Source organism: Triplophysa rosa, linkage group LG5 (genome assembly GCF_024868665.1).
Source record: "Triplophysa rosa linkage group LG5, Trosa_1v2, whole genome shotgun sequence".
NCBI lineage: Eukaryota > Metazoa > Chordata > Actinopteri > Cypriniformes > Nemacheilidae > Triplophysa > Triplophysa rosa.
In genome coordinates, this window is record NC_079894.1 from 7,052,898 (window position 1) to 7,079,561 (window position 26,664).

General features: G+C 36.7%; 1 protein-coding gene and 1 long non-coding RNA gene across 2 annotated transcripts; one reads left to right on the forward strand and one right to left on the reverse strand.

Moving 5' to 3' along the window:
* Nucleotides 1-8,002: 8,002 nt before the first annotated feature.
* lg5h10orf67 (linkage group 5 C10orf67 homolog) lies at nt 8,003-26,201 on the forward strand. Its single transcript, XM_057335130.1, has 16 exons — nt 8,003-8,149; nt 8,374-8,494; nt 9,719-9,862; nt 9,954-10,028; nt 10,238-10,372; nt 12,496-12,634; nt 13,450-13,508; nt 13,602-13,667; nt 17,439-17,504; nt 19,597-19,656; nt 19,733-19,812; nt 20,597-20,662; nt 20,752-20,839; nt 22,447-22,524; nt 22,607-22,709; nt 25,211-26,201. Exons 1-15 carry the CDS (start codon nt 8,064-8,066, stop codon nt 22,685-22,687), a joined length of 1,344 nt encoding a protein of 447 aa, XP_057191113.1. The 5' UTR covers nt 8,003-8,063; the 3' UTR covers nt 22,688-22,709; nt 25,211-26,201.
* LOC130555081 (uncharacterized) lies at nt 22,048-23,997 on the reverse strand. The gene is made up of 3 exons (XR_008963060.1): nt 22,836-23,997; nt 22,581-22,737; nt 22,048-22,467 (listed from the first exon to the last, which is right to left on the reverse strand). It is a non-coding gene; the product is annotated as an uncharacterized LOC130555081 (long non-coding RNA).
* Nucleotides 26,202-26,664: the final 463 nt, after the last annotated feature.

Below are 26,664 nucleotides of genomic sequence, written 5' to 3' on the forward strand. Positions count from 1 at the left end.
AAAGAGAGGAAACAACTGTCATCTGTTAGTCTCCTCACCAAATACCAGCATATATACAGTACAACATAATATGTTAAATGTCATTTTCCCTTCAAAATAATATTACATAATATGAGTAATATATTATATGTTAGATTAATCATAATTTCGTATAACACTATCGAGTTGTTTTGGCTCAACGAAGTGCTCAGCAATGCAAAGAGGATCTGTCATATCACTTATATATTACATTTTAAATAAAAAAAAAAAACACGCATATCTGCCGGCCAAAAATCCTCCTTTTCCCACACAGTGTTATATGACCAGAAACTCTGCCGTCCCAAAAGCTCACCGGTGCCATCTTGTGCAACTAGCCGTGCTGTCAAAACACAATAAATATGGAGAGTGACACCGAAGTTAGCAGTGTCAACAGTAGGCAGAGCTCTGATAAGGTGGAGGACTACTGGTCAGGAAATATTTGAAATGTGTTTTTTAAAGAAAATAAAGGTGTGTTATATAGGCTATATAGGATTGTTAAATGCATTACAGTGTTAAACACTAAAGAACAGCAAAGTCTGGAAAAGCATGAGCATCAGTTAGGTGAGAAAAAGTAACGCAAAACTACTTTCAGTTACTTTCCACAAAAGTACCCAAAAGTAACGTATTTAGTTACTTTTTATAGAGTAACTCAATATTGTAACTAGTTACTTTGAAAAGTAACTTTCCCCAAAGCTGCGTATACTATACTACTAAACTATACTATACTAGCGTATACTACTAAATATTTACAGAAGCCTCCCGTCAGGAGTAACTGAATAAAATAGCAGACTCACTGAACTGACTGAAAAAGCTCTTGTTTCACTCGACATTCTTCAATGATTTACACACATGATCATGCTGACATTTACCTTTTAAAATAGAGAACAATATGTGATTACAAACATTACATTATTAGCGGCTCTAACAAGAACCAGTCCTAGCGCGCCTCCGTGTGTGTATCTGCCTGTGTTGTGCACATCAAAATAAAATCTCAACTCAACTTTATTTATATAGCGCTTTTTACAATTTTCATTGATACAAAGCAGCTGTACATGAGACATATTGACCATAAGCAAAACAATTAAAGTTATACCTGTAAAAACAAGAAAAAGGTGAAAACACAGAAGACAGACATACCCATATACAAAACACTCCACACACACCATATGCACACGTACTAACACACACACACGGATGCACAGACACACGCACGCACGCACGCACGCACGCACGCACACAGTGAAAGCACACATTTAAGATAAACGAGAGAGAAACACAGGTCAAATATTAAACAGACTATAAATTCCTATATGCAATATTAATTATGTAAAACTTTAAAATTCTAAAGTCATCTTTTTTATTTCTTTGGCGGTTGGCAGTAAAATGAAATCACCCATTTTACATGTAATTTATTATGATTTTATTGGTCTGTATTGTTTTTAATCAGCATTTGTTTATTAATCTTGTTTTATTTGAAATATTTAATAAAATACATTATTATGTTAGTCATGATTAGGCAGTATTCTATTTTATTTAATAAAAACTTATTTTTGTGGTGAAAAATAAGTTTAAATCAAGAACGTTTTGAAATTCACAACATTTTAACACAACTTTTTCTCACGAATTTAAAGGCTGCTATTGGACTGTTGAAGGTAAAAGTCATATTATGCGACTACGCATTACTTTACGGACAGCTTACGAACTACTCTAGTGTGAACTTTACGTTCACATTTAAGAAAAAAATTACGAACGGCTGGTGCAACCCTACCCAGCTCTGTGGAAGAGATTGGACACAGTGGCAAGAGGAGCTCAACACTGTAGTCTTCCCTGTGTTTCTTCTCCATTAGCCACGATAATATAAATGTCACCTTCTTACCCACAGACAGGATGAAACAGACACCTCATTATCTTCTGGGGATGAAATGGTGTAGCTGTGTGTCACGGTCAAAAATAGGCCACTCTGGCTTCCCTAAGTAAGTGAAGGAGTGTACATTATTGGTTTAGTAATGTACCTGTGTCTCTTTAGGTATACATTAGGAACTATTGCATGTCTTCAATTTTTTGTAATTTACAAAAAAAATAACAAGAAAAGAGCCTAGAACTAATTTGAGTTGAACAAATTTCTAATTTCAGGATAATTTTAAGAATCATCCATCCAAGGTTTACGGCACTTGTAATGCAATATTAATTCTGAAGCAAACCATCTTAGGTAGTTAGCGGGTCATAACATTATGCAAAAATTATAATAATTGAATGGAAAATCACTTGACCAGCTACATTTTACTATTGAAGAAAATAAAAGTCACATAGAAGTATAGCTCACCAATAACTGAAGATGCTAGAAATCTCAGAGACGATGCAGAGAGGTGACTGTATAGGAGCTGGTTTGTAGGTGGTCTGTTAGTGACTTGATCCTTGTGTGCTAAAGAAAGCCATGGAAGTCCATTTTAAATTAACTGGACCTTAATACCAAGTCCAGGCCAGTCTCCCCCACTTTCATATGTCTTTGATGTCTACTCCTAAGTCTGCATTAATATCCATGCGTCTGATGTTCTCTCCCACAGACCTGTGTTTACAGACAACTGCAGCAAGGCCAGACTGTGGGGTTAAAGAGAAAAAAGAACATTTCTATTAACATTTTAATCACCAGAAATTACTGAGTGAATCATCATTAACCTGAAGACTGATGCACAAATAAACTGTTCAGAGTACTGTGACACTATGCATTCTGAAGTAAAGTTGTTTGATTTATATGATGAAAGATATTATCCGGAGACACACAAAGCTCATTTGAGCCCAACAAAGATGACTCACACAATTCTGTTGGGGCAAAATGATAAAGGACATCTTTACAGGGACATGGCAACCATTACAACTATGGTTGAATCTCGAACACTCTTAAATAACTTTTTGAAGACATGCACTTTAAAAAAGGTTAGTGAGCAAACTTGAGCAAAAATTGCTGGTTAAAAACTTTTTTACTGCATATTGTGGGCATTATTTAACTTAAATTAGAACAAAATAGCAAAATTATTTATCAGCCTTACACAGAGTGGTCAAAGTTGTTCATTTACAACATTTCACTTCTGTCTCTTAAAATTGTCCACAAACACTTTGGATCTATCGATGAGCAGCATTTAAATGATGTGCCTCTTGGCACATTGTTTTCATAATCAGTCACTGCAGAGAACAAAAGACCGCTTTTGTACTTAAAAGCCATTAGCTTTAGCAGATCTCAGATCATTGGGCAGGTTCTTGGCACAGTTTGATGTAAGAGCATTAACAGGATTATAAAATCCCAGCAGGATGATGAGAGACATCAGAACTTGGACCTTCCAGCTAGAACATAACGATGTTGCATCACCTAAACGATGAGAATAAACATATTTAACTAATTTATTTCTCGTGGCACTTGATAGATTTTAAGACTTAAGAGTCAGAAAATTACCTGATAGTCCGACACAGTCTCAAGGGAATCGTGACATTGTCATGAACGACATTTTCTCGTTTCACCCTGCAGCATGACTTTCAGTCTAACGTATTTTAATACGCGGTATCTCATGTATAAATTTGTATATCAATATTCGTGTGAATTCCTGTTTCCAAGATCTTTTTGAAATGTTTTGTAATGATTTGACTTTACCCCTGTGACGTTAGGTTTAGGGGCGGGGTTAGAGTAGCCATTTATCAGCGCTTTGCCACCTCGTGAAACTTTCGTTTTTATCTAAATTAGCCTTTGCGGCTGTGATTTTAGGGTTTGGGGTGAGGTAAGGTAAGGTGTTGGTTAGCCACCACCTAAAATATGTACAACTTCTTGATTACACCTAACAATAAGGTGCTATTTGTTAACAATTAGTTAATGCAATAGCTAACATGAATTAACAATGAACGATACTTCTACAGCATTTATTATTATTAATTCATGTTAATTTCAGCATTTACTATACATTATTAAAATGAAACGTTGTCACTGTTAACATTAGTTTATGCGCCATGAACTAACATGAATAACTGTATTGACAGGAACTAACATTAACAAGGATTAATAAATGCTGAAAAACTAAATTGTCCATTGTTAGCTGATGTTAGCTAATGCATTTACTAATTTTAACTAATAGCACCTTATTGTAATGTGTTACCAACTTCTTTTGATATCAGGTTATAAATATATAAATATACAGTACATATACACGCGGTCTGTGTATAGGCATATTAAAAGTCGTGCTGAGTGACACGAAAAAAGGGTGAAATTCGTGTCCATGAACACTAATCAATAGATTCCACATTTCGTGCCTATGCCACTAACTGCCTTGAGCCTGGGTTGGATAGTCAAGCAATTTAGCCAGTGACAAGAACTGATGTGACTTTATGCAAGTTACAACAACAGAAACAACTATTATGATTAATAATTAAAAAGTTAATTTCATAGCCTTTTTGATTTAGACATTCCCCCCCCCCGAAAAACAAACAAAACAAAACACCCTCTGTATGTTTTGTAATTTCCCTTTAACTCATTCCCTTTTTCTTTATGACATCATCATCCAGGAAGTGACATCATGTGGTGAAAAAGCATTAACAATGGATTTCACATTCTGTTGTTTTATTGGTTGGTTTGATAAAATAACATAGCCTACACTAAATGTATACAAATGCCAGCATTTCACAAAATGGTAAATTAGTAAATTAAACGTTTATGTTCATGAGCTTAACCAGAGCATACTTCAGAGCATAGTACTGTTTTACAGAAATATTTTCTTAAATTACAACACAAGCATTTTATTAAGTTACAGAGTGACTATCTTAGGGCAAGAATAACTCAGTTACACAATAACCTTATGTATTTCAATCAGAATTTTATTTTGTTCATTATTAATAGTGAAATGCATTTTTTATGTGCTCTCTAATTTAAACAGCATTTTAAATGAGGCAGTTAGAGGTCATATGAATGAATACTCTTCATTTACTGTAAGTCATGAGTCATGACACGCCTGGTCAGCTACTGCCCTCTATAGAAAACTACAAGACATCGCCAAACTTCTACACGTTTTATACACTGACTATCAAGAACATCAAATAAAACCCTGTTAGACTTATTTGTTATTCAATTTATTTCTGTGGACACTGGATGTTCTCACTTTCTCCAGGATAAGCAAAACGCACCCATAATCAAACTGCCATATGCCATTTAAGCCTCTGTCATCTGCTGCCAACTCTAATTAATTTCTCTGATTATTCAGAAGGAAAGCTTTAGCTTATGTCACCAGAGGCCATTTGTTTGTAATAGTGTGTTTCCCCTCCCAATGATGTGTTCTCTGGGGGCTGCAATGTCTTGTTTTTCCTAACCAATCCCATGGGCTTCATCTGATGTCTGTGTCTCTTTTCCACTTTGCTTTGGATTACTTACTCATTTTTGTATTATTTCTTTTACATTTTAAAACAATTGTGATTGTGAACTTATCAAAATATGGAATAAAAATGCAAATGGAATATTTTGAATAATGTTGCGAATAAAGGAAAATATTTAATAAATAATAAATAATTATATCTGCTGACCCATTTTCACACTTTGGTAAATATGAGGATTAGGCGACTGTAAAGTAAAAATGGAAATTATACAGCATATAAATACAGCATAATTTATATATACATCATATATACATAGTGAAAAAAAAATAGATTTTATATAGAAGCATTTTATAAAAATCAAACGTTTTGTAAAACGTTCATTTAAATTACACCTGCAATGTAAAGTCTGACTAAATGTTTGCAGGTTGAGACGTTTGGTAACCAGTAGAGGGCAGCAAAAGGCGTATTGTAATAGTAGCTTTTGGGCAGAGTTTACCAGACGTCTGATCAGCCCGTTGATAATGAGCTCAAAATGTTTTTAAAATTTGAATTTGCAGTGTCACTGTTGGGGCAAGTACTGTATTAGGAATCCCCATGAAACCGAACCCCTGGGTGCATAGCCTACTAAGAGCCTGTAGTTTATCTATTTATTTATGTTCTGAGGGTGTCATGCTGACATTTATAAATGTGCAATGTACAAATACATATGTGAAGCATTTTGGTAATCTGCATAAAGAAGTGTCAGAACACTAAACATAATGATCTTGTTTTTCTATCCAAGAGCACCATATTACTCAACGATTCTATTAGATTAGTGTGATTCCTTCATATGAATCTCTATGAACGAAGTCCACAATGTGATGACATGCACCCCCTTCACTGTGAAGTTCTATCCAGGCCAGCACTGGGGCCCCAAGGCTTCTGCGAAGTGCTGAATCAGACTAAATGAATTAAGGCTGATTTCCATTGTCAGCTGGTGGGCTGTGTCTTATGGAATTTGTTGCTTGACTTGACTCCAAAAATATACCCTTCATTTTCTGTACAGTTACGCCTGCCTGATGATTGTGACGCTGTGTGATAAAGATAAGTTTACAATAGCTGCTAACAGGTGCAACTACTGGATGGTGTAATAATAAAAGGGTGAATAATTCAAAAATTAAATGCTTTAAATTTGAAGATTTAAAGTAAAAAATAAAAGAAATGCTTTAAATAAAAAACAGACTTGAATATTGTATATTTGTCAATTCGTCATATGTGCAAATTTGTAAACATTTGTACAAATTATTGGTTGTTCTATATATTACCTATTACATTTGCAAATATCATAGTTTGCATGTTTTGTTGTTGTAACAGAGAACAGCATGTTTATTATAAATAATTTGAAAAGTTGTATACGCAGTACAAGCATTATAATGCAGGTGAACTGTGAACTAAAGTGAAGAACAAAACAATAAACTAAAAACAAGGTTTCTTTATTAAGAAGTGCATGTAACACAAGCATATCCAAGACTGTTTTTCACGCCTGACTGATGCTCATCCATGCATAAGTTATTTCTCGTTAAGACCTCTGAATTTCAAAACTACTCCACGCTGATGGAACCACAAAAAACAAACCCATTTAGACAGCACATAAAATGGTCAGAAATCGGCATGTTGTGAAAACAAAACCAAAAACACCACGATTAGACTGTCCTCTACTGAAAAGAGCTAAACTGATTAATTAAAGGGCCATATTGCCTTGCCCCCAGGGCAGACTCTTACAGTAGAAGCAAGGCTGTCTGTGAGGGGGAGGGGACATACCTAGAGTCTGCTGTTGTGACTGCTTCTCTGGGTGAGTGTAGGGCCGCTGAACCATGTTGGGGAGTATATTTCAGTATTAGGGATTATTGTGTTTAAACAGACGCGAACAGATTATGTCAACTAGACAGACTAATCTATTTGAATATACTTTTCCTTGTATGTAAATGAAGAGTAGGCTTTGTGATTAGTGAAATCAAAGTGCAAAACAGCCCCCTAAACTGTATTAAGGAGGTAAACCCAGTTTATTTGAAACCCATTGACTGTTTTACGTCTGTGATTTGAACTCCATTGTCCAAAAATGCTTACTGAAAACAGAACTCCATCATCTGTTTCTATGGTGAATTAAGATAGCTGTGTAGGTCTAATAAAGGGTAATAGGCTTTAGAGTTTCACTTGTTATTCCATTTGTCAATATCTTGTCTGGTATCAAATGCTTAAATTTCATCTACACATTTAACACAATATATAACACATTTAAACAGTACAGTGGGATAATAACCATAAAGCAATTAACTAAACATTAGAAACAGCAAACAAATACATTTAAATAAATAAAAAGTAATAAAAAAAATAAAATAATTTTATACATCGACAACATTAACACACGTGACAAGTTGAAAATCCCGGATGTGTGCAAGAGTACTTTTATTGTAAGAAATAGGATTATGAATTTTAAACATTAAAATGGTTTACAAATAAAAACACATACCTATTTACGCATATTAGTTGTGTAGTTATTATGTTTTAAACGTTTTTAATTTGGGCACGTGTCAAACGCATACTCCAGCTCCGGTTACAGACTCGTTCACTTCCTGTTAAGTTTCCGTTGCTATGGCAATCCCTTCAAGCTGCCGGTGCGCTGTAGCGTTTTTTCGCTGTCCTGTAGCTCCTTTGGAAGAATGGACGATATTAAAAAGAGAATAAACAGCATTACAGATGAAGCTGAAGATGCTTTTATTTTAAAAGAGATTGACGAAATAAATCGGTAAGACATGTTTCTTGCTGCGGTAAAAGTCAGTTGAGTTCAGTCGTAATATGTAACTGTAAACAATTCATGACATTAGTGCAACAAGATATAACGTTGATGTGACGCTCAAACCACCTTACATTAAACATTACGATCACACTATAATCCTAACGAATTCATTCTAACACGATTGTTTAATTTGGGAACTGAACTTTCACCTCACCATTTTCCCCGTTTTCAAGGTTTACTGTATCAAACCAATTGAGGTCAGGGTTTTTTGGACAAGATGCCAGTGTCCAAACTGAAGAGTCAGACCTGCCAAATGTAAAGCTTCTTGCTGCTAACACTGCAGAGCTAATGAAGGTGTGTGTAACCTGCTGTAATTCTGACAAAAAGTGATAATCCGCAATTCATTATGCATAATCCTCAATTGGTGGAGCACTGCATTAGCAATGCAGAGGGTATAGGTTTGATCCCTGGGATCTCTCACACTGATGAAATGTATCGCTTAAATGCACTGCAAAAGTCACTTTGGATTTAAGCATCTATAGCAAATGCGTAAATGTGAGTAGGTTTTTGAGTCCGATCATTGCACTTGATTTGACCACAAAACAGGAAGCAGTCTGTCAGCTTTCAATCAATCAATGTGCAGCTATTAATGATGCGGATTTGTATAGTTCTGCACATAAAGCTTATACTTTGTCGGTGCATTCCACTAGATTTGCCCAGTGAATTCATTCATGCTGCTGTCTTTTCATCTTATTAGTGCAAGATTCTTCTGACTTTAGCTCTGAGTGGCTTCACAGTTGGAGTCCTGGTGACCCGCTGAGCAGGCATATGGTGTCTTTATGCTGTAGAACAGTGCCTTCACAAGGAGCGCTCATGACTCTTTTAGCTTAAACATATTTATTAGCAGGCTAGCAGTTAAATAAATACTCTCCTAAATGCACGAGTCCAAATTAGTAGGGGTGCGCAATATATCAACATATCCCAAATGTGCATGTATACAAATTGCAACAGTTTGCAATTACTTAATCTAATACTTAAAAAAAATATGTTCAGCCAAAACTTTATGCCAGTGCAGACAGCAGAGATACTGGCATGCAAATGTTAGTTGGGATATGTGTGCATAAGTGCATGCACACGCACACGTCTGACAAGTTGTTAAAATGCCATTGTCAGACTTATTTTTATTTACTGCAACAGTAAAACGTGGTTGTTTTCTTTCAGAAGTTATAGCAATTCTTTCTTTTGCAAAAAAGAATGTGTAGCATGGATGTTGGTTATATTATTTTCAGTTGACATATTGTAATATAATTTAAATTGATTTTACAAACCTAAAACATTATTGTAGCACATAATGCATGTCACATTTTCTTCAATATCATGCGGTCCTATTTACTCTTCTATTCAGGACGGTCTTGTTTTCATTTTAGCTAGGCAGATGCTTTTATTCAAATGACACAGTGCATTAGGTCAAGATGTATGTTAACCTGGTTCCCATTGCTAGTTCCATTTCAGTAACAGGAACTATAGTACAACGTTGTTGTGTTTTGTGTTTGTTTTAAAATATTTAATTCAACTCAGGAAGTGCAGGTTCTGAGGGAAGACACTGAAAAGAAACTGAAAATAATACATGTTCAGTATGAGACCAAACTGCAGCAAGAGGCTGATGCCCTGTACACAAGAATGAATGAAAAAATCACGAGTTTGGAAGACTGTCACAAAGAGGTTTGTATACAGTGCTGCTCATGTTCTCCTCAGTCGAACATGTTTATTTTCTGATAATGATTAACGTTTTAGTTTGCTGTCTTTTTGAAAGAAATTATCTGTTCTTCGGAGAAGCTATCAGCAGCAGCTATCTGATGCACTGCAGGTGGTCAAATCCAGCTATAAGGTAACACTGAATGATTGTAGAAAATGTATCAACTTATATATATATTTGCACATGCACACATGCACATTATACGCACACAACATATTATACTGTAGTTTTTACCTTAGTACACTAGTAAATATATATATACGTATATATATATATTTTTTGTGATAATTTTTTACGGTGTATTATCACACCATTTACATTCTCTCATTGTGGTGTGGCAGAAAAGTAACAGAAATCTGGAAGAGACAGATTTATTTTCTGACTCTACTGATGGACGAGTAAAGGAACTTGTAGAAGAGCTTGAGGAGAAGAACCTGAAAATTGAATGTATGACTGAACAGCTAAAGAAATATGAGGTACAAAATCACTATAAATCGCTATTTATCATAAAAAGACTTATATTTTGACATATCCATTTCAATCTGTTTAAATATAAATGACTAGTACTTTGGTTTTATTGTTTGTTTGCGGTCTGTGCACTGCTGTGCATTTGTAATGAATGATGTCAATATGATTCTTTCCTCTTGATTGCTTAAATGTCATCCAGCTTGTGTTATTATTGACCAGCAAAACGGTAATTATTATTTAGTGGCTTGCTCTATTGTGGCCTGAAGTGCTCTTGGGAGTGGCACGGCCCAATGGCAATACACTAATAACCTGGTTCTTGCGTTCCACAAAGTGAAATCAATTACTTACGTTTATGCCCTTGTGAATAGGGTGACATGCTACATGAATGAGCTATAAGGTGCCAATAAGTGAGGTGTCTATTATTATTGGCCTTTTTAATTGGCTGCCCCTCTCACTCCGCCTGACTTATCTCTTACCCATAGAGTAGCGGCTCTGTCCAACCAAATGGCTCCTCGCGTAGGCAGATGGCTGGAAGAACGGCCATACAAAACCTGCCACTCAAAGTGTAACAAATGAGTGCGGCCTGGTGGAGTTCCAGCTTTGTTCATTGTGCTAATGAGAGCTCTCACGCCCACAGGAGAGATGCATGGCTAATCACCTGTAGTTCTGTTTCTGCAGCAGATGGTGGAGCCAGAGTTTAAGTTTGGGGTGAAAGAGCAGAATAGAAAACATCTTGGATTATATTTCTGTCCGAATTGCAGGATTTACAAATTCAGATGACTTTTTCTGGTTTTAGCTAAATGGGAGAGAAGGATGGATGGATGGACGGTGGGTGTGTGATGTTTGGGCAGCGACATTTGGGTTATGGAGGTGACCGCCCCGCATCACTCTAAATCGTACAGTGTGTGGATGTCAGATGTTTGCTCTGCTCTGATGCCCATTCTTATTAGTGATTGAGTTTTATGATTAATAAAATTAATTTGAGATTAATGCTCTGATCCGTGACATGTACTGTACATCATCATCATCATCACTGGACCGTCACACTCTGAGAGTCACATTCATCACACGTCTCTTTATTCTGGGATTAATCTATAGTAAACAACTGCCAGCCATATGCAAGGCTCTGCGCCGTCATAAATCAGAACATTAAAACATTTCTTTATTCTGTTTAACGTACTATGATATGCATGTCGTGGGGGCTCTTTTGAGACATTCTTACGTGTCATCAAACATCAAACAAACGTATAGCAATCAAAACTTCTTTATGATTCTTGTATGCGATTTACTTTCTCCTTATGAATGAAAGAGAGAGAGAGAGAGAGAGAGAGAGAGAGAGAGAGAGAGAGAGAGAGACGGAGCGTAGAAAGTGAAAAAGCTTTGAAAGCCTTTGAACGCCTGCATAATCTTAAGTGTGACAGGCATGCAAAAGCCCTGTTAATGTTTAGGGAATGAATGGTTGCTGCGGCACAAAGTAGAGAGCCAACTGCGTGGATATCACAGGAACCTGATGGGCTCCATGCGGCTCCCAGTCTGCGAACTTCAGCGTACTGACATGTGATGTGATCCTGGTGACACTGGCAGCGCTGCTACTGAGGGACAGCACAAAGGCAACAAGCCCCCCCGGGAAACCGTGCTCTCTGTGAACCCCCTGGGGCCGCTCAGCCATCCTCCGATCGCCCCCCCACACCCCAGCACCTCCCAGCCAGGCTATGCTGGGCTTGTTAGAAAGCTGAGCCCAGACTGTGGGTGGATAGGCCCCAGCTGCCTTCCTTGACTTCCAGAATAAATTGACCTGAATGACAGGGGCACACAAACAGTATGATATGTATTATTCCTGTCAATAAAATGTCCCCATGAATTATGGTCTTTGTATGTAATGTACTGCCGTCTTTCTTCCGGGCAAGAAGAAAAGACAAGAAAGGAGGAAGGGAAAAAAGATGGCCCTCTTCGAAGTGTGTTTGCGGTTTTTGTTTCTCACTTTTTATTATGCAGGGGGAAATGGTAGGAGGCAGAAAGTTGTACGATTGCTTTGTGCCTGAATGGCACTCATATTTGCCACGCAGCTTGAGCGTGGCTTTTGTTTCGCGCTGTAAAGGGAAAGTTAAAAAGGACTTGTGTCATTTTTCAGATCGACCCGGAGGGAGCGGCGGACCCGGTGAAAAACAGACTCAAGTCAGAAAATGAAAAGCTAAAAGACAAGATCCACTCGCTGCACGTCGAACTGGAAGAAATTCGACAGACCCTGGAATCCCAAGAACAGACGCTGGGTTCTTAAACCACACGCACACACAAGTGTTCAAATGATTTTTTTGGGACCAAAGATAAACATTTCGAATGAGTGATATATAGGCCGCTTACCTTATCTGGCCCATTTGTGTGAGGTGGTTAGCATTTGGAGAGCAATGTTTGAGGACACTTGTTCGATCATAGCTATCATCTCGCACTCTGTGGGAGTCTGTGAGGAGAAAGCAAACACAAGACAGGTGTATTCTCAAGGGTCAGCCCTTTATCTCCCATATATGTTTGATGTTCATTCATTGCTTATGTAACTTAGGTAACAGCCTGAATATTTTCCATCGGTTTTTGATTACGTGCGTACACATCTATTTTTGATATGCCACTGATTAAATACTAAGTAACGCGTCGTCCATTATAACACAACATAAACCCTTTTTAACTACTCTATTCACAAAGTGAAGAACCACCTGCTAAAACGTTTTGCATTGGCTGTGACTAAATTTAAGAGCTGCCCAGGTCTTGACCATCTAAATAGAAAGAAAAGCACTTGGGCACTAACACACACTTGGCCCTTGAACTTAGTGGTTTGTGTTTGGTCAGCGCATGTGAGTGGACATGTCAACAGCTATGAGCCAGGTCAGAAGCTTGTCAGGACCCTGAGCCAGAGCAGGTCATTCAGGCCAGAGCCGGCCTTCAGTCCATTGACCAGAGACGAACAAAGATGAGTGGATGTCTTGTCGTTGTGTTTCCAACATCAGCAATTGTTTCTCTTCACACAGTCTTCACTACGGAACGGGAAAAGTTGTAAGAGATTTTCTTTAAACTCTCTTTGTTCCCTCCACAGCCGTGGAACTGGCAATGGTAAAATTAGAGGCTGAAAACAGCAAAAAGGCCGTTCAGAAGGTACACAATGCACAAGGATTTTCGGACACACATATGAATGACAAGTTATGTTCGATTTGTGTTTTATGATACCCTAATTTCCATTGATTTCAGTTAACAAGTGAACATGAGCAAGTGAAAATGCAGTTAAGCTTAGAGAGAGAGAATGGCCAGAAAAAGGTGAGAACTTTTTCACTTTTATTCAAATTGAATGATCATACAAAATCATATTTAGATCTACGAATATTTGATCCAGCTTTGAATCATCAAAGTCTAAATATTGGTCTTTACAACAAGATCTGCAACATGGCCGTTCTTTGTCCTTTTCTTACATTTTTAAGTAACAATAAGGTTATATTTATTTACATATTAGTTAAATTATTAACTAACATGAACTAACAATGAGAAATATATCTTTTTGAATGTCGTTTTTAATATAAAACATTGAAATATTTTTTATTTGTGTCAATGCTAGTTAATACAAACACAGTTGTTCATCGTTTGATCATGTTAGTTTGATGTGTATTAACTAATGTTAACAGATACAACATTTGATTTTAAAAATGCATTAGTTTAAGATTTATAAACGTGTATTGTTCATTGTTAGTTCATGCTAACTCATGTATATAACATCACATTGTAAAGTGTTCCCAATATTTCTCTAATCTGTACTGCCCCAGGAAATCATTCTCTTTACCAGAAATGGTTACTGTGTGCCATGTAAAATAAATATGGTAGCATATGTTAGGTTTGTGTTTTCCCTCATAATTTTGTATGCTGTACTCATCTGTTAGCTTTGTGAGCAGACAGACGCATGCCATTGGAGCATGTTAGCAAGATTTAATATTGTGCAGCAACTGGTGCATGAGAGAGAACTGTAAATGAGTTTATGATATGTGATCAAGCACAGCTGAGAATATCCAGCATTGAGGCCTGACACTGTAGCTTGTTGATTTTGATAAAACATTTGGCGAATGGACGTGGCGCAGCGTTTTTGACACCTATTGATATAGCATTGTTTATTTAGGGTTTTATCTTTTGTGCAGTAAAACTGAAGTGTGTGTGTGAAATAGCACTGCGTGGTGTTAAAATTGGGGCAATGCCAGAGTTTATATTATGCACTACAGTAAGAAACCATGTGGCCAGAGGGCTTTGTTTTGCATTTTGAATAAGCGCTAACTTGGACTGTTGCCTTGTATTCATAAATCACAAGCTTGAATTTTAGCCTCGTTTTGTTATCTTTGAAAGGCTAAACATGATTTCATTTGATTTGAAAATGATGAAAATGCAGAATTATTTATTGAAACCAGATGGTTTTACTAACAAAATGTACTGAAAGTAGTGGCTAGCAAGAAACGCTTTACTGCGGTTTATTGCGAGGGACAATATGCACCGAGTTTGCCAAACAATGGCTAAAATTAAAATATGAACACAGCGGACAATGTAAAAGGAGTGTGAAAGACTCTATGGTACTCAGCCATTGAATTCGGCCACACAGAATCCAGAAGGTTAAAAGTCTCCCTCTGGCCTGGCAGGGTTGCTGGGATACAAGCAGCAAGGGTCCTGTCAAAGCTGCCATAATTTAGCCTGCAATCAAACGCTCATATTAGCACAGCTCTTCAGCAGGATAAAGAAGGAAACACATACTGATGTTTACTGTTGCCACTTGTTGCCCGAAGAGTTTTTATGTACCCAGACATTTAGTTATTTACTTATTTGTTTGTTATATAGGTTCGTGGCATGCTGTGTCAATAAAGATGTAAACATTTGAGTGCTTACAACTGACAGTGAAAGCGATAACACAAACCGAATTTAAGTTTTCCTTATAAATAAAATAAAAGAAATATTCAGTCATTTGAATATTTTTTTTGATATTCTCATATAAGGTACAGTTGTTGCTACATACTGTAGATATATCTAATTATCTTTTATTTGGGATTTTATTGTAATATTTAACCTAATTGAAGTCCGGGTGATTCAGTCATAAAAGATCATATGCTTGACTTTAATAAAAAGTAGTAAAACCAGTAAATTAGATAAAACATAGTTTTTTATGTATTTACACAGTTTTGTTTTCTATTTAACAAAGAAGTGTATTGGTTTCAGATCAATAATGTTCATCCGGCTTTTCATGTAGCACTGAGTGGACACAAAACTTGATAGGTCCATCAAGAGGCTGACGTAGCAGGTGGTGGCCAAACATACCTCATGCAGACGCCCTGGTTAAAAACACTAATAAAGACCTCCTTATTGTTGTTTCGACCACCGGGAGAAAGGATTATCCATATTTAGTGTAGCAGCTTAGATTGGCCTCTTTTCAGTCTTGCACCCTTTGTTTAGCAGGCCTTTTGTGCGATGACTGACAAACTCAATGTTAAGGTCTAGCATGGTGGCTATGCATAAAAATGTAAAGCAAAAAAATGACATTTTGAAAAAACGAGGTTTTCCTTCACTTTATTTTGGTGACTTTGATCAATGGAGCAGAAAATTTGTTTCCATAGCCAGAGGGCCGCAGGGAGACCTATAATGAGAGGCTGAAGGCTCAGGCCAGAGTGGAGTGTGAAGCTCAGCTGGGTGTAAACTTTGTCTCTGTGAAAAGACACCCAAACGAACAGCCCCTGAACCACACGGCCACACCGGTCAACAGCACCGCTGACCCACCGCTTTTGACGTTTCACAACATTTTTTCATGATATATTGTGTTGAATTGTTATAAGAAAGTAACCTTCTTATGTGGTACCTTCTAAATTAGTGGTTTATTCAACTCATATTAGTTTATATGACATGCTGAATATATTGGTTAATACCAATTGTTTTTAATTATTAGGTCAGGTATTAGTAATAATGGTAACACCTTATAATACATGCTAAAATGCTGCGTTGTTTTAAACCCATGGTTAGGCAAATATGGATCATTTAGAATAAGTTGAGATTGTCCGTATTTGAGCAAGCCAGGATTTTTTTAGTTTGTGTAAAGTTCGATTTATTTACGTTATTTAACATGATATGAACAATACATACTACAGCATTTATGAATCTTGGTCATTTCAACAATTACTAATACAATTTAATAACAAAATACAACAGAAGTACGCACATCAACTTGAAATGGGTGCTTGACCAAAACAAATCATATCAGAACAATATATGAAAAGTCGGCACACCAAAGCTCCAAAAATATCTGTTTTTAATAGAGTTCCACAAAAAGTCTGATGAACCTGTTTGCTCGAAACGTTACGCATTTTGTGTAAGTCGATAAAAAAATGATATTTTTGGAGCTTAGGTGTGCCGACTTTTCATACATTTTTCTAATACAATTTATTAAAATCGAATGATGTATCTACAGTAGCATTACTTAAAATTAGTTCTTGCACAATGAAGTAAAATGAAAGAACAATAACATATTTTATTGATGTTAAAATGAACACAGTTTAATAAATTATCTAAAAATGTACTACTTGATTATGTTATCTAACGCAATAATTATTTTTAATAAATTGTATCCTAATGTGTAATGTTGCCGTAAAGAATAATAAATCATATATTTATATTTTTTGCATATATCACTTTTCAGTGACTTAAATACTTTACAGAGGAACTGTGCTCATATAAGTACTTATACTCTGTAAGTATATAAAGGATTTTATTGATTTATTTACCTATATTTATGGCATGGGATATAAAAGATTTAAGAATTACTCTGTATATTACAAGAATGCTTGCCAGTAACACTATTACTACCAGGAACACTACTGTCATAAATACTTCTGATGAGTACTTCCACTTTTCATACTGGTGGTCTAGGGAAGGTGTGTAATTATTAAAAATGATCTTAAATATTTAACTCGGAATAGCCAGAACATTTGGGATAACTGCACTTACACAGGTGGAGCTCACAAATAAGTCTCACCTGTTTTTTTTTAAAGATCATATTTTTATTTTCCTTCGCAGATGAAACAGTTTAAAGAGGAAATGGAGAAAGAACTTGCACAGGTTGAGGCTTCACACATGAGGGAGGTGAGACACAGAAAACAAGCCTCAGATACGGCACAGACCTGATGTGTTTTTTGTATGTCCTGGTGGCGAGCTATCTGTCTCGGGATGTTTGAAGGTCTTGAACTCTTGGCCAAAGGAAGGTCTCCTTTTCACCCCAGACATCAGAGTCCTAAAGCAAAGAAGAAGGATAAGGTGCACACGCAGCGTCTAAGTCGTATCGATTTTAGCCATGAGCCTGGGGTTAAAATACAACCCGGTCCAACACTAAAGCGCATTCATTAACAACCCTGTGTCATGATTGTGGCTATCACTTCTTTTAAAAAATACCATATGATGTGCAGGGCTCTTTTCTCATCGAAAACACATTTATATGCCTTTCTTTAAAGCAAACGATCAACTAAATATTTATTACACCAATAGAAACACATACCATAAGTGTTACTTTTTTTATACATAGATTTCATAGAAATTTACTATTTATATGACCTTTTCTGTTTAAACTTACCTTTAGATAAAATAAAAAATAAACTATTTGTTCAGTGAATTGTATTAAAAAGCCCCAAAATGAAAATTCTGTCATTTATTTATTTAGAATGTTGGTAACCAAACAACGGCAGTACCCATTCACTTCTATTGTACAGATACAAAACCAATGCAGTTCAATGGGCACTGCCATTGTTTGCTTTCCAGCATTCTTCAAAATATCTTCTTTTGTGTTCTGCAGAAGAAAGCAAGTCATACAGGTTTGAAATGACAGGAGGGTGAGTAAATGATGGCAGAATTTTCATTTTTTTCTGGGTGAACTGGTCTCTTTAAGGCTTGGAATAGTCCATCTATTCCTTTTTACTTATTCATGGCTTGTCAAGGCCTCATCCATCGGGACGATGACTCTGTCAACACAGTGACCATAGAGGCAGCGTCCGGTTTGAGTCAGCTCAGAGCCTAGGAGAGCGTGGAATGTGGCATACAGCTGACACAACACACTGACAGGATAGAGTGGGTGAGGGGGTCTTGCTGAATAGAAGTGGACAATAGGCGCGGTTTAAAGTCCACTTCATAAAGGGTGCCCTTACAATGAGCTTGGCCACTGTAGTGGCTAGCTATTATGGTAATGTGTTGAACTCTTACCTGTTTTGTAATGCCCAAGCTTCCATTTTAACTGGCACGTGCCTGGCTCAGCATAGACAGCAACTCAAGCTTAGATACCATGTGCAAACGGGTTTGTTTATCTACCTTGACAAACAGTCTTTGCATAGACATGACCTTTGTCTGAAAGTTTTGAGCGCATTTTTGATATTTTTGTCAGATCAAAGTTTCATTTGCTTTTATTATTTGCTGGTAAAATGTAGACATTCATCCTGGATTCATCAGACTGGATTGGAAGTGTTACTTGCCTTCATTAGCGTTCGCGCTCAATGTAGAGAACTTCATGTTGACCAACACAACTCAATATCTTAGTGTCACAAATCAACACCTACTCCTTTTTACGCACAATGGGTCTTTGAACACTCTGGCAAGTAAACTTTTTTCTCCCATTCTCTTTTTTTTCTTTGGCCCTGAAAGAAAGGTTGGACTGACACCCTTTTTATGTTGGGTTAGACTAACAACACACTCGGCGCCCACTCATACTAAGAAAAACTTTAAAAGGGACTCCCACGTTCCGTTAGGCCTTTTGGGGGAACATGGGTGGAAAAGTGGATGTCCGAGCTGACCTGAGGTGACCTGACCTTCACACTGCTCTGAACGTACGCACTCAATCAGCCAACATGACGTTCCACAAAGCTGTGTCAGGCCTTGATTGGACATGCCACACAAAGTGGACATTTGGTGTTAAAATGACCCTTTGTGAGCAACGGATTGATATAATGACACACAGAATATGGCCGGCCATTTAAATCTCCATTGAGAAGCAGACCAAAGACATTTCCTCCTTTTGAAAAAGGTGGACATGCTCCGAACATGTTGCTAGGTTCAGTGACTGAATTCTTGGGATTTCAGGGACTGGAATAAAAACGCAAAAACATGAGTTTAATTTATTTTCTTTTATTGACACACACAGTTGTTGCATTATTGTGGTTTTTGAATATGACAGTTGTGATTTTCATATTGTCAGAAAGCAGCGATTGAAAGGAAATTTAAGGAGGAGAAGTCAGCAGAACCCACAAGCGTGGAGGTAGAACAACCATTCTCTTCTTAACTGAAGATGTCTTAACTGAAGCTTATCTGAATCTTGATTGTTTTTCTTACAGCTTATTGGGAATACAGAGCTGGTTCAAAAACTAAAAGAACTAAGAAAGACAGAGGAAGTGCAGAAAAAGGAGATCGAAAGGTACTGTAAACGTTTGACAGAGATAAATGTCTTCTCTCACAACGGGGCACCAAATCACTTTGAAACACATTCACCCGCTTGGTTCCTCTCTGGTGGAAGGAGCTGCCAGCCTTCACCCGATCTGCTGAAAACACCACCACCTGCACTGAAGACAGACCTTTTCTGTGTACACTTAACCAATCCATAACCACCATTAACTTTCCTTTCCTTTGACATTGTTAACCAAATACTAAAATACTATGTCTGCTTGTAAACATATAGCTTTGTATACTGTTGTTTCCCAAAATTCTGTCATTTACTCACTCTCAAATCTGCATCAATATCTTTGTTCCGACAGATATTTGGAAGAATGCTTGAAACCAAACAGTTCTTGGCCTCCATTGACTACTATAGTAGGAAAATTTGTTTTATAAATGTTTTTGTTCCGTTAAACTTAAAAGAAGATATTTTGAAGAATGTAGGAGCAAATAGTTCTATGCACTTTTGACTACCATTGCAATTTTTCCTACTATGGTAGTGGTGGCCAAGAACTGTTTGGTTACAAACATTCTTCCAAATATCTTTCTCTGTGTTCATCAGAACAAAGAAATTTATACACGTTTGGAACAACTTGAGGGTGAGTAAATGACGACAGAATTTAAGGCAAAATGTTAAATGCTCCCTCATTTGTTTGTGGCTTTGGATGAAAGTGTCTGCTAAATAAATAAGCGTAAAATGCAAACGCAGATAAATTGTACAAAACATGTTCTCTGTTTTTCAATCTCTTACCGCTTTATGTTATCAGGCTCAATAAGCAGTTGTGCACTTCCAATCAGGTGTGGGAAAAGAAGTTTGAGATTTTAAGACAGAGGTACAGTACATTGCAAGGTTTAACTCTAAATTGTAAGTTGTTACGATAGACTATATGAGCTATTCTCCACTGATCATTTCTTTTTTAAGTTTTCACGCCATCAAGGACGAGATGTTCTTACGGCAGTCGCTCCAGCGGCAGGAGGCTATACTTCACAACCCCTCAGTCAGCTTTGCGGTCAGTAGATTCCCTAAGAACACTGCATTTTATCCTTTTAGTATATGGTCACTTTGAATAAACATGCTCCCCCATGATATTTACACTATTGAGTGAGACCAAAACATGTTTTTTCCTTTATCAAAGCTCCTGATCTTGCCGCAGTAAATGAGGGCAGAAGCTTTAATCATGTAACCCTTAATGAAATCTGCACCTGTGGCCTGTCCCACACACACATAGAGCGCATATACAGCAGAGGTTAACCCTTAACAGACTTTAACAGGTGCATGCCCATTAAGCCCCTCATCCCTGGCCTCAATTGGTGAAGGCTGATGAATATGTATAAGTTTGGGCTGGTTTTGTTTTTGTTTTGCTCTGCTCCCCACACCCCATTTAACCGGCAGACAAACCAACTCCAATCACCTCGTTGAGGCCTGCCTGTGCCGGATGTCATTTATTACACAAATAATACAAATGACAGACAGATGAGAAGTAACTCTACGTGTTTGAAATCTTTATTAAGTTACAGTTTGGGAACAAATGTGTCTCCAGAAGTGAACTAAATCTGACAAAACCAGATATAAAGCCACTAAAAACATTAAGAGAGCACTTCAGTTTTGACTTTAAGCAGCATTTCTACATGTATTGTATCAATTCAGTGGCTGTTGAATTTTAACAGAAACAAACCTCAGCAATGACATCAAATCACCCAACAGCAATGTGAAAGAAAAAATCAGCCTTTTTTCAATCAAATATTCATTTTTGAACTAATCCTAAAATACATGTAAAACAGTGTTGTGTTATTTAAACATGAATATGAACTTGTTTTCTTTGCAGTATTCAAGATCTGCAAACATGGGATCTTTTTTGTTATTTTTACCAGTTTGTCCCGTTTTTTACCAAAAATATTTTTGAGAAATATTGTCTATTGTACACGAAAGGAAATAAAAATGATAATTTTACCTAAAATAGTATATTCAGAAAAACAGAGAATAAATTTAGAGTCGTCTATTATTTTTACAGCTGTGCAGACGGTTTCATAGGATGCACACGACTGGCCCGAATTAACTTCTGGCCTGTGTTTGTTGATTGATCTGGCTAGTGGCTAGTAATACAACTATTTTATATTATTTATATTAATATTTTATTGGATAATAATTGTATTATATATATAATTTTTTTTTTTTAATTGTTGAATGGGTCTTGTAACAGCATTTATGTTTAGCCAATAGCCAAAAAGTAATTGACTTGTTTTATTTTGCTTGTTATCAGAAATAATATGCAGGGATTCTTTGCGGATGTGTACCAGAAGTTAAATTCGGGCCACAAAAGTGCGCATGTGCAGTAATGTTGGTTTATGTTGTTGCTTTGCAAAGCAAAGAAGCTTTATGTGTTTTAAAAATGCAAGTGTTTTTCTTTTTTGGAAAGTGCTTTATATATTAGCTTTATATGAAGCAATACAAATTTATAGATGTTTAGATTTTTTTTCAAAGTCAAAGGTTAGGGTGTGGATTATGGTTAGTCAGTAGCATTTACGATTAATCTATGTTATATCCTCGTTTAGTAAACTACTGTAGGTAAATGTGTGTGAGAGCATTAGAGAAATCTCAGATGTGTTTTTCCTACAGATGGATGCTCCTTGTGCACCACTGCAAAAGAGTGACAGTAATTTAAACCGGTTGGGCTCTACTAGTGTAGCTCCATTGGTAAGGATCTTTTAAAAATGAAACTGTTCTGTTCTACGTGTGATGTTTAAACTCACAAGCTTAGATTCCCATCTGCACTTAGCCACGTATAGGTGCTGGAGGCCAGCAGAAAAAGAACAGGACGATTGGGACAATGGACCTCAGCCTGCAAACTGAGAGATGAGAACATGCTTTCACCACCTCAGGTTAGTGAATTATGCTTCCCATGTCCACCTGAAAAAATAACAACTATTTTATAACTTACAAAATCAAGAACTAAAACAAAACATAATGATGTTCAGAAAAAAACATTAGCCCCGCCCCAAACTCACACAACAGGTTGCAAATCTTCACCTTTAACTTGCTTGCAGTTTAGTATAACATTAACACGTTCCCTGTAATTAAGAAGCATATCACAAGGAAATGGTAATTTGTTTATAAAGTCTTCGCAGATATTGATTTGCCCAAACATCACTCTGAAAGGCTGCCTTGTGGGGTAATATCATATTAGCACTGACACATGAGGAATAGGAATGAGAAATGATGGAGAGAGTAGTCTCGTTTCAGCTACTTTTTAATCTTTCTTTTGCCTATTATTGACTTTCTGATGATTGGGATCTAGGCTAATGAGCTTAGCAGGCGTGACATGGCCAGATAACCGAAAGACTTAATACCCTCTGTCAATATGGAAGCTCTCAGACACAAATATCTGATGCACAGAAGCTAACTAATCAATCGGACGGATTACACTGTTGCCGATTTCAACAGACTGCTACTTATAGACAATAGATGTGCGTCATTGGATCTACAACTCGAGGCATTTATTGCATTCATATAATCTTATGTTCAATCATGTTTGCAATTAATAATTGAATGCAAAACCATGCTCATTTGGTAAGAAACCAAATAATTGGTGAGAATTATCACCATAAATACCAATTTTGGTTCATTTAATGACCTATGCAGCGCAGTCATAGATTTTTGGATCACCTTTAACCCCTGACACATTGTTCTCTGTATATTTGCTTAAGCCCTTGATAAAAGCCGCACACTTGCAGCCTGGGCTACGGATAGAGACTTCTACAGGGCAACTAATGCAGTAGATTATAGTGGGTCTGCATGGAGGGGGGTCACTGGTCCTCAGTCCAGAGGGCCTGATCAGTGACCTCTACAACAGCTAGCCGGCCCCTGTCTAAACCATGGGAATCTGGTCCATACATCACCACTGACACCCAATAATTGAGACACTGGAGATAAGGCACCGGCTACTGAGGGTCTTGACACTTGGAAAGAGTCGGCAAACATTGTTGTCACACAGCAGATTATGTTTATTCAGTGGGTCACCGATCTAAGGTGGTGTGAATAATTTCAAGTCTGTATGGAAGACCCACTCTTACAAGCTCTTGTTTAGACATCTGAGCTGTGGCTGTCTGTCTGGGTGAGGAGACGCTTGTGTGATTTTCATTTCACAACCTCATATATATAATATATAGTATAATTTCTGATTTCTTAATTTTAATGGCTAATATTTCAAGCGTAAAAAGATAAAAAGAAAAAATGTCACAAATGACACAATTCATATTTAATATACAAGCAATAAATATTTTAAGGACGTTGCAAACACTGTAGCATCTCTTTTGCCGCTAAGCGGTCAGTTTTACTAGGAGATTTATAGGGTTTCCCCCTTTTTTATATGGGAAGGCTACAAAGTCACTCGGCAGATGATCAAAAGAAGGGGGACAAGACTGCTTGGATACACAACCATAATAAATTTTGTCTTTTTCTTCTTTTTCTTCGTGAATACGTCTGGGCCATATGCTTTGCTGCGTAACTATTTGAAAGAGGCATTTACAAACCCAGGCCCACCACATTAAACTCTATAACAATCTTTATTCATGGTAACTTATCAGACTCAATTAATCAACCTCAACAATGGCAATTCTGATGTGTTCAAGCAACCTGAAAGGCCTAGGTCACCTCTAGGGCAGTCCTGAGCTTGACTTTTTTCTCCACACTTAAACCCATATATTCTTTCATCATCCATTACCAAGACTTATTTTACATCATAGCTAAACCTGCTGCAAAAAGAAAAAAAGACACACTGAAAATAAACCGCTTTTAGAGTTAAACGTGAGCTGTCTGTTTCTCCTCTGTTTTTAAAGCCCTTCGGTTGATAAAAAGCCTCTCAGTTAGTCTCAAAGGAGCATGTCTTCTCTGCTGCATTGTGAATGGTATTGTTATGGCTATTCCAGTGGGCTGAAAAGGGGTAACCACTGGTTTGATTCGGTTACACGGTGTGGTTAAGTTCTCCCTCCCACCGCCTTGGTGTCTATGGAGGGTCCGTGACCTGTTTAGAATCGGCCAGGGAAATGTCATGTTGCCCCTCCCATGGGCAGTACTCACATTCAATTGATTGGTACAAAAAATGACTTGGGATGGCAAAAACCACTCTTCCTGCATCACAATTTATAGACGCTATATAATATCAATGTAATTTTTGATTTGCTAGTTATATTCTAGCATGTGGTCGGATGATACATGTATATGAACACTGTTACCATACCATTGATATTTTTCTTGTTTTTCTGAATGTATATTTGATGTATATTTAACTGTTATATATATTTTTATATATATACTGTATATATATTATATTTTACTGAAATGTAGAATTTTCATGAAACATATTTTTTATATTTCATTGCAGATTCCCAGTTGGTCATTGCAGATGAAGAGAATGAAGAATAGACACGGACCTTCCCTTTTAACCAGGCAACTACTGTTTATATTTGTGCTGTCCTAACTTGATGACAATATCATGTCCTTCAGTATTAATGCTTTTTTCTTTTTTAATCCGAAAAAAGTCTAAGGCCCGGTTTCAAAGACACTGTAAACCCAAATGCTCAAAATAATCAAGCAGATTAAGTAATGTAAACTTAATTTTATGAAATTAAATATTTTAAGTTCCTGAAACATTATTTTTACATATTTGTAATTATTTTTTAAGTTAGTTTTTAAGTCTACTTAATTTCAGGAGAATGATGAATGAAATATTTAAGTCACACTTACTAAGAACTTTAATGTGACATTAATCAAATGTAAAAGTTCTTCTTGCTTAAACCAAGACCCTCTAAAACTCAAAAAATTTGAGGCAACGAGGTGCCTTAATTTTTTGAGTATAGGCAATTTATCCGGGTTTACAGTGATAGTTTAAGCCAGGACTATGCCTTAGTCAAATTAGGATATTTTGGTCGCTTTTATTAAAATGCCAAACATTACTTGTGAGCATCTTGACCTTATCTTTGTGAGCATCTTGATCTTAGCCTTAAGCCTTAAACCAGGCATAAAAGTACTAAAAACAGTGAAAGAGTTATTATGATGTGGTGATTTAATTAGTTTCATACTGTATAATGATATAATATTGACATATAAATGTCAAATCTAATAAAGGAAAACCCTGTTAAGAGTTAAAGAACTAAAACATTTCTTAAGTATATTGATCTGCGTGTTACAATCCCTCATTTTTCTCCGTAATAAAGCGGAATAATTATTATTTCATACATCTGAACAAGAGGAAGTTCATTTTGTGAGTAAAGATATCACGGCTCGCTGTTTAGCCTGTTTGGCTTGGTTTCAAGCAATGAGAATAGAAAACTTCAAATGTCTTTAAGTAAATGCATTAGATTTCTCCCATAGTGAAGCCACACAGAGCTCACATTAAGAAAAACAAAAGCTATCATGACTTTAACTGACTGTAATTGACTGGGCTTTGAATGGACTCAGTCTACTGCAGCTCTTAAGCCTGAATGCTGTTGGAGAGGTGTAGACATGAGTAACTGTATGCATTCTTCTGCCACAGTAAAGAGCGCTCCAAGAATAGTCTTTAGCTTTCCGCATGCCGCATACGGCACAAAACCAGCGGAATGCAAAGCTTTGGAGGCGATCTCAATAGCTGTGCAGCTGAACAATAAGATCTTGGCTCTCAAACCCATTTCGGTCTTTAGTCTTGCTCTGCCCCATCTCTTTCTTTATTTCACTGCTTTACACTGTACGGAAAAATCTTTGATAGAAATTGTCATTTGAATTTGGAAGAAATTGAATTTAATGTGTCAAATGAGTTATATTTCTTTAAGAAAGTATGAATTTATTATTGGAAGTACT

Excerpts from the sequence above, each read along its gene's own strand:
- lg5h10orf67 (XM_057335130.1), top strand. The coding sequence starts at position 8,064 with ATGGACGATATTAAAAAGAGAATAAACAGCATTACAGATGAAGCTGAA. Across the intron at positions 8,150-8,373 it reads GAGATTGACGAAATAAATCG|GTTTACTGTATCAAACCAAT; the intron begins GTAAGACATGTT and ends CCCGTTTTCAAG. Across the intron at positions 13,509-13,601 it reads GCAAAAAGGCCGTTCAGAAG|TTAACAAGTGAACATGAGCA; the intron begins GTACACAATGCA and ends CATTGATTTCAG.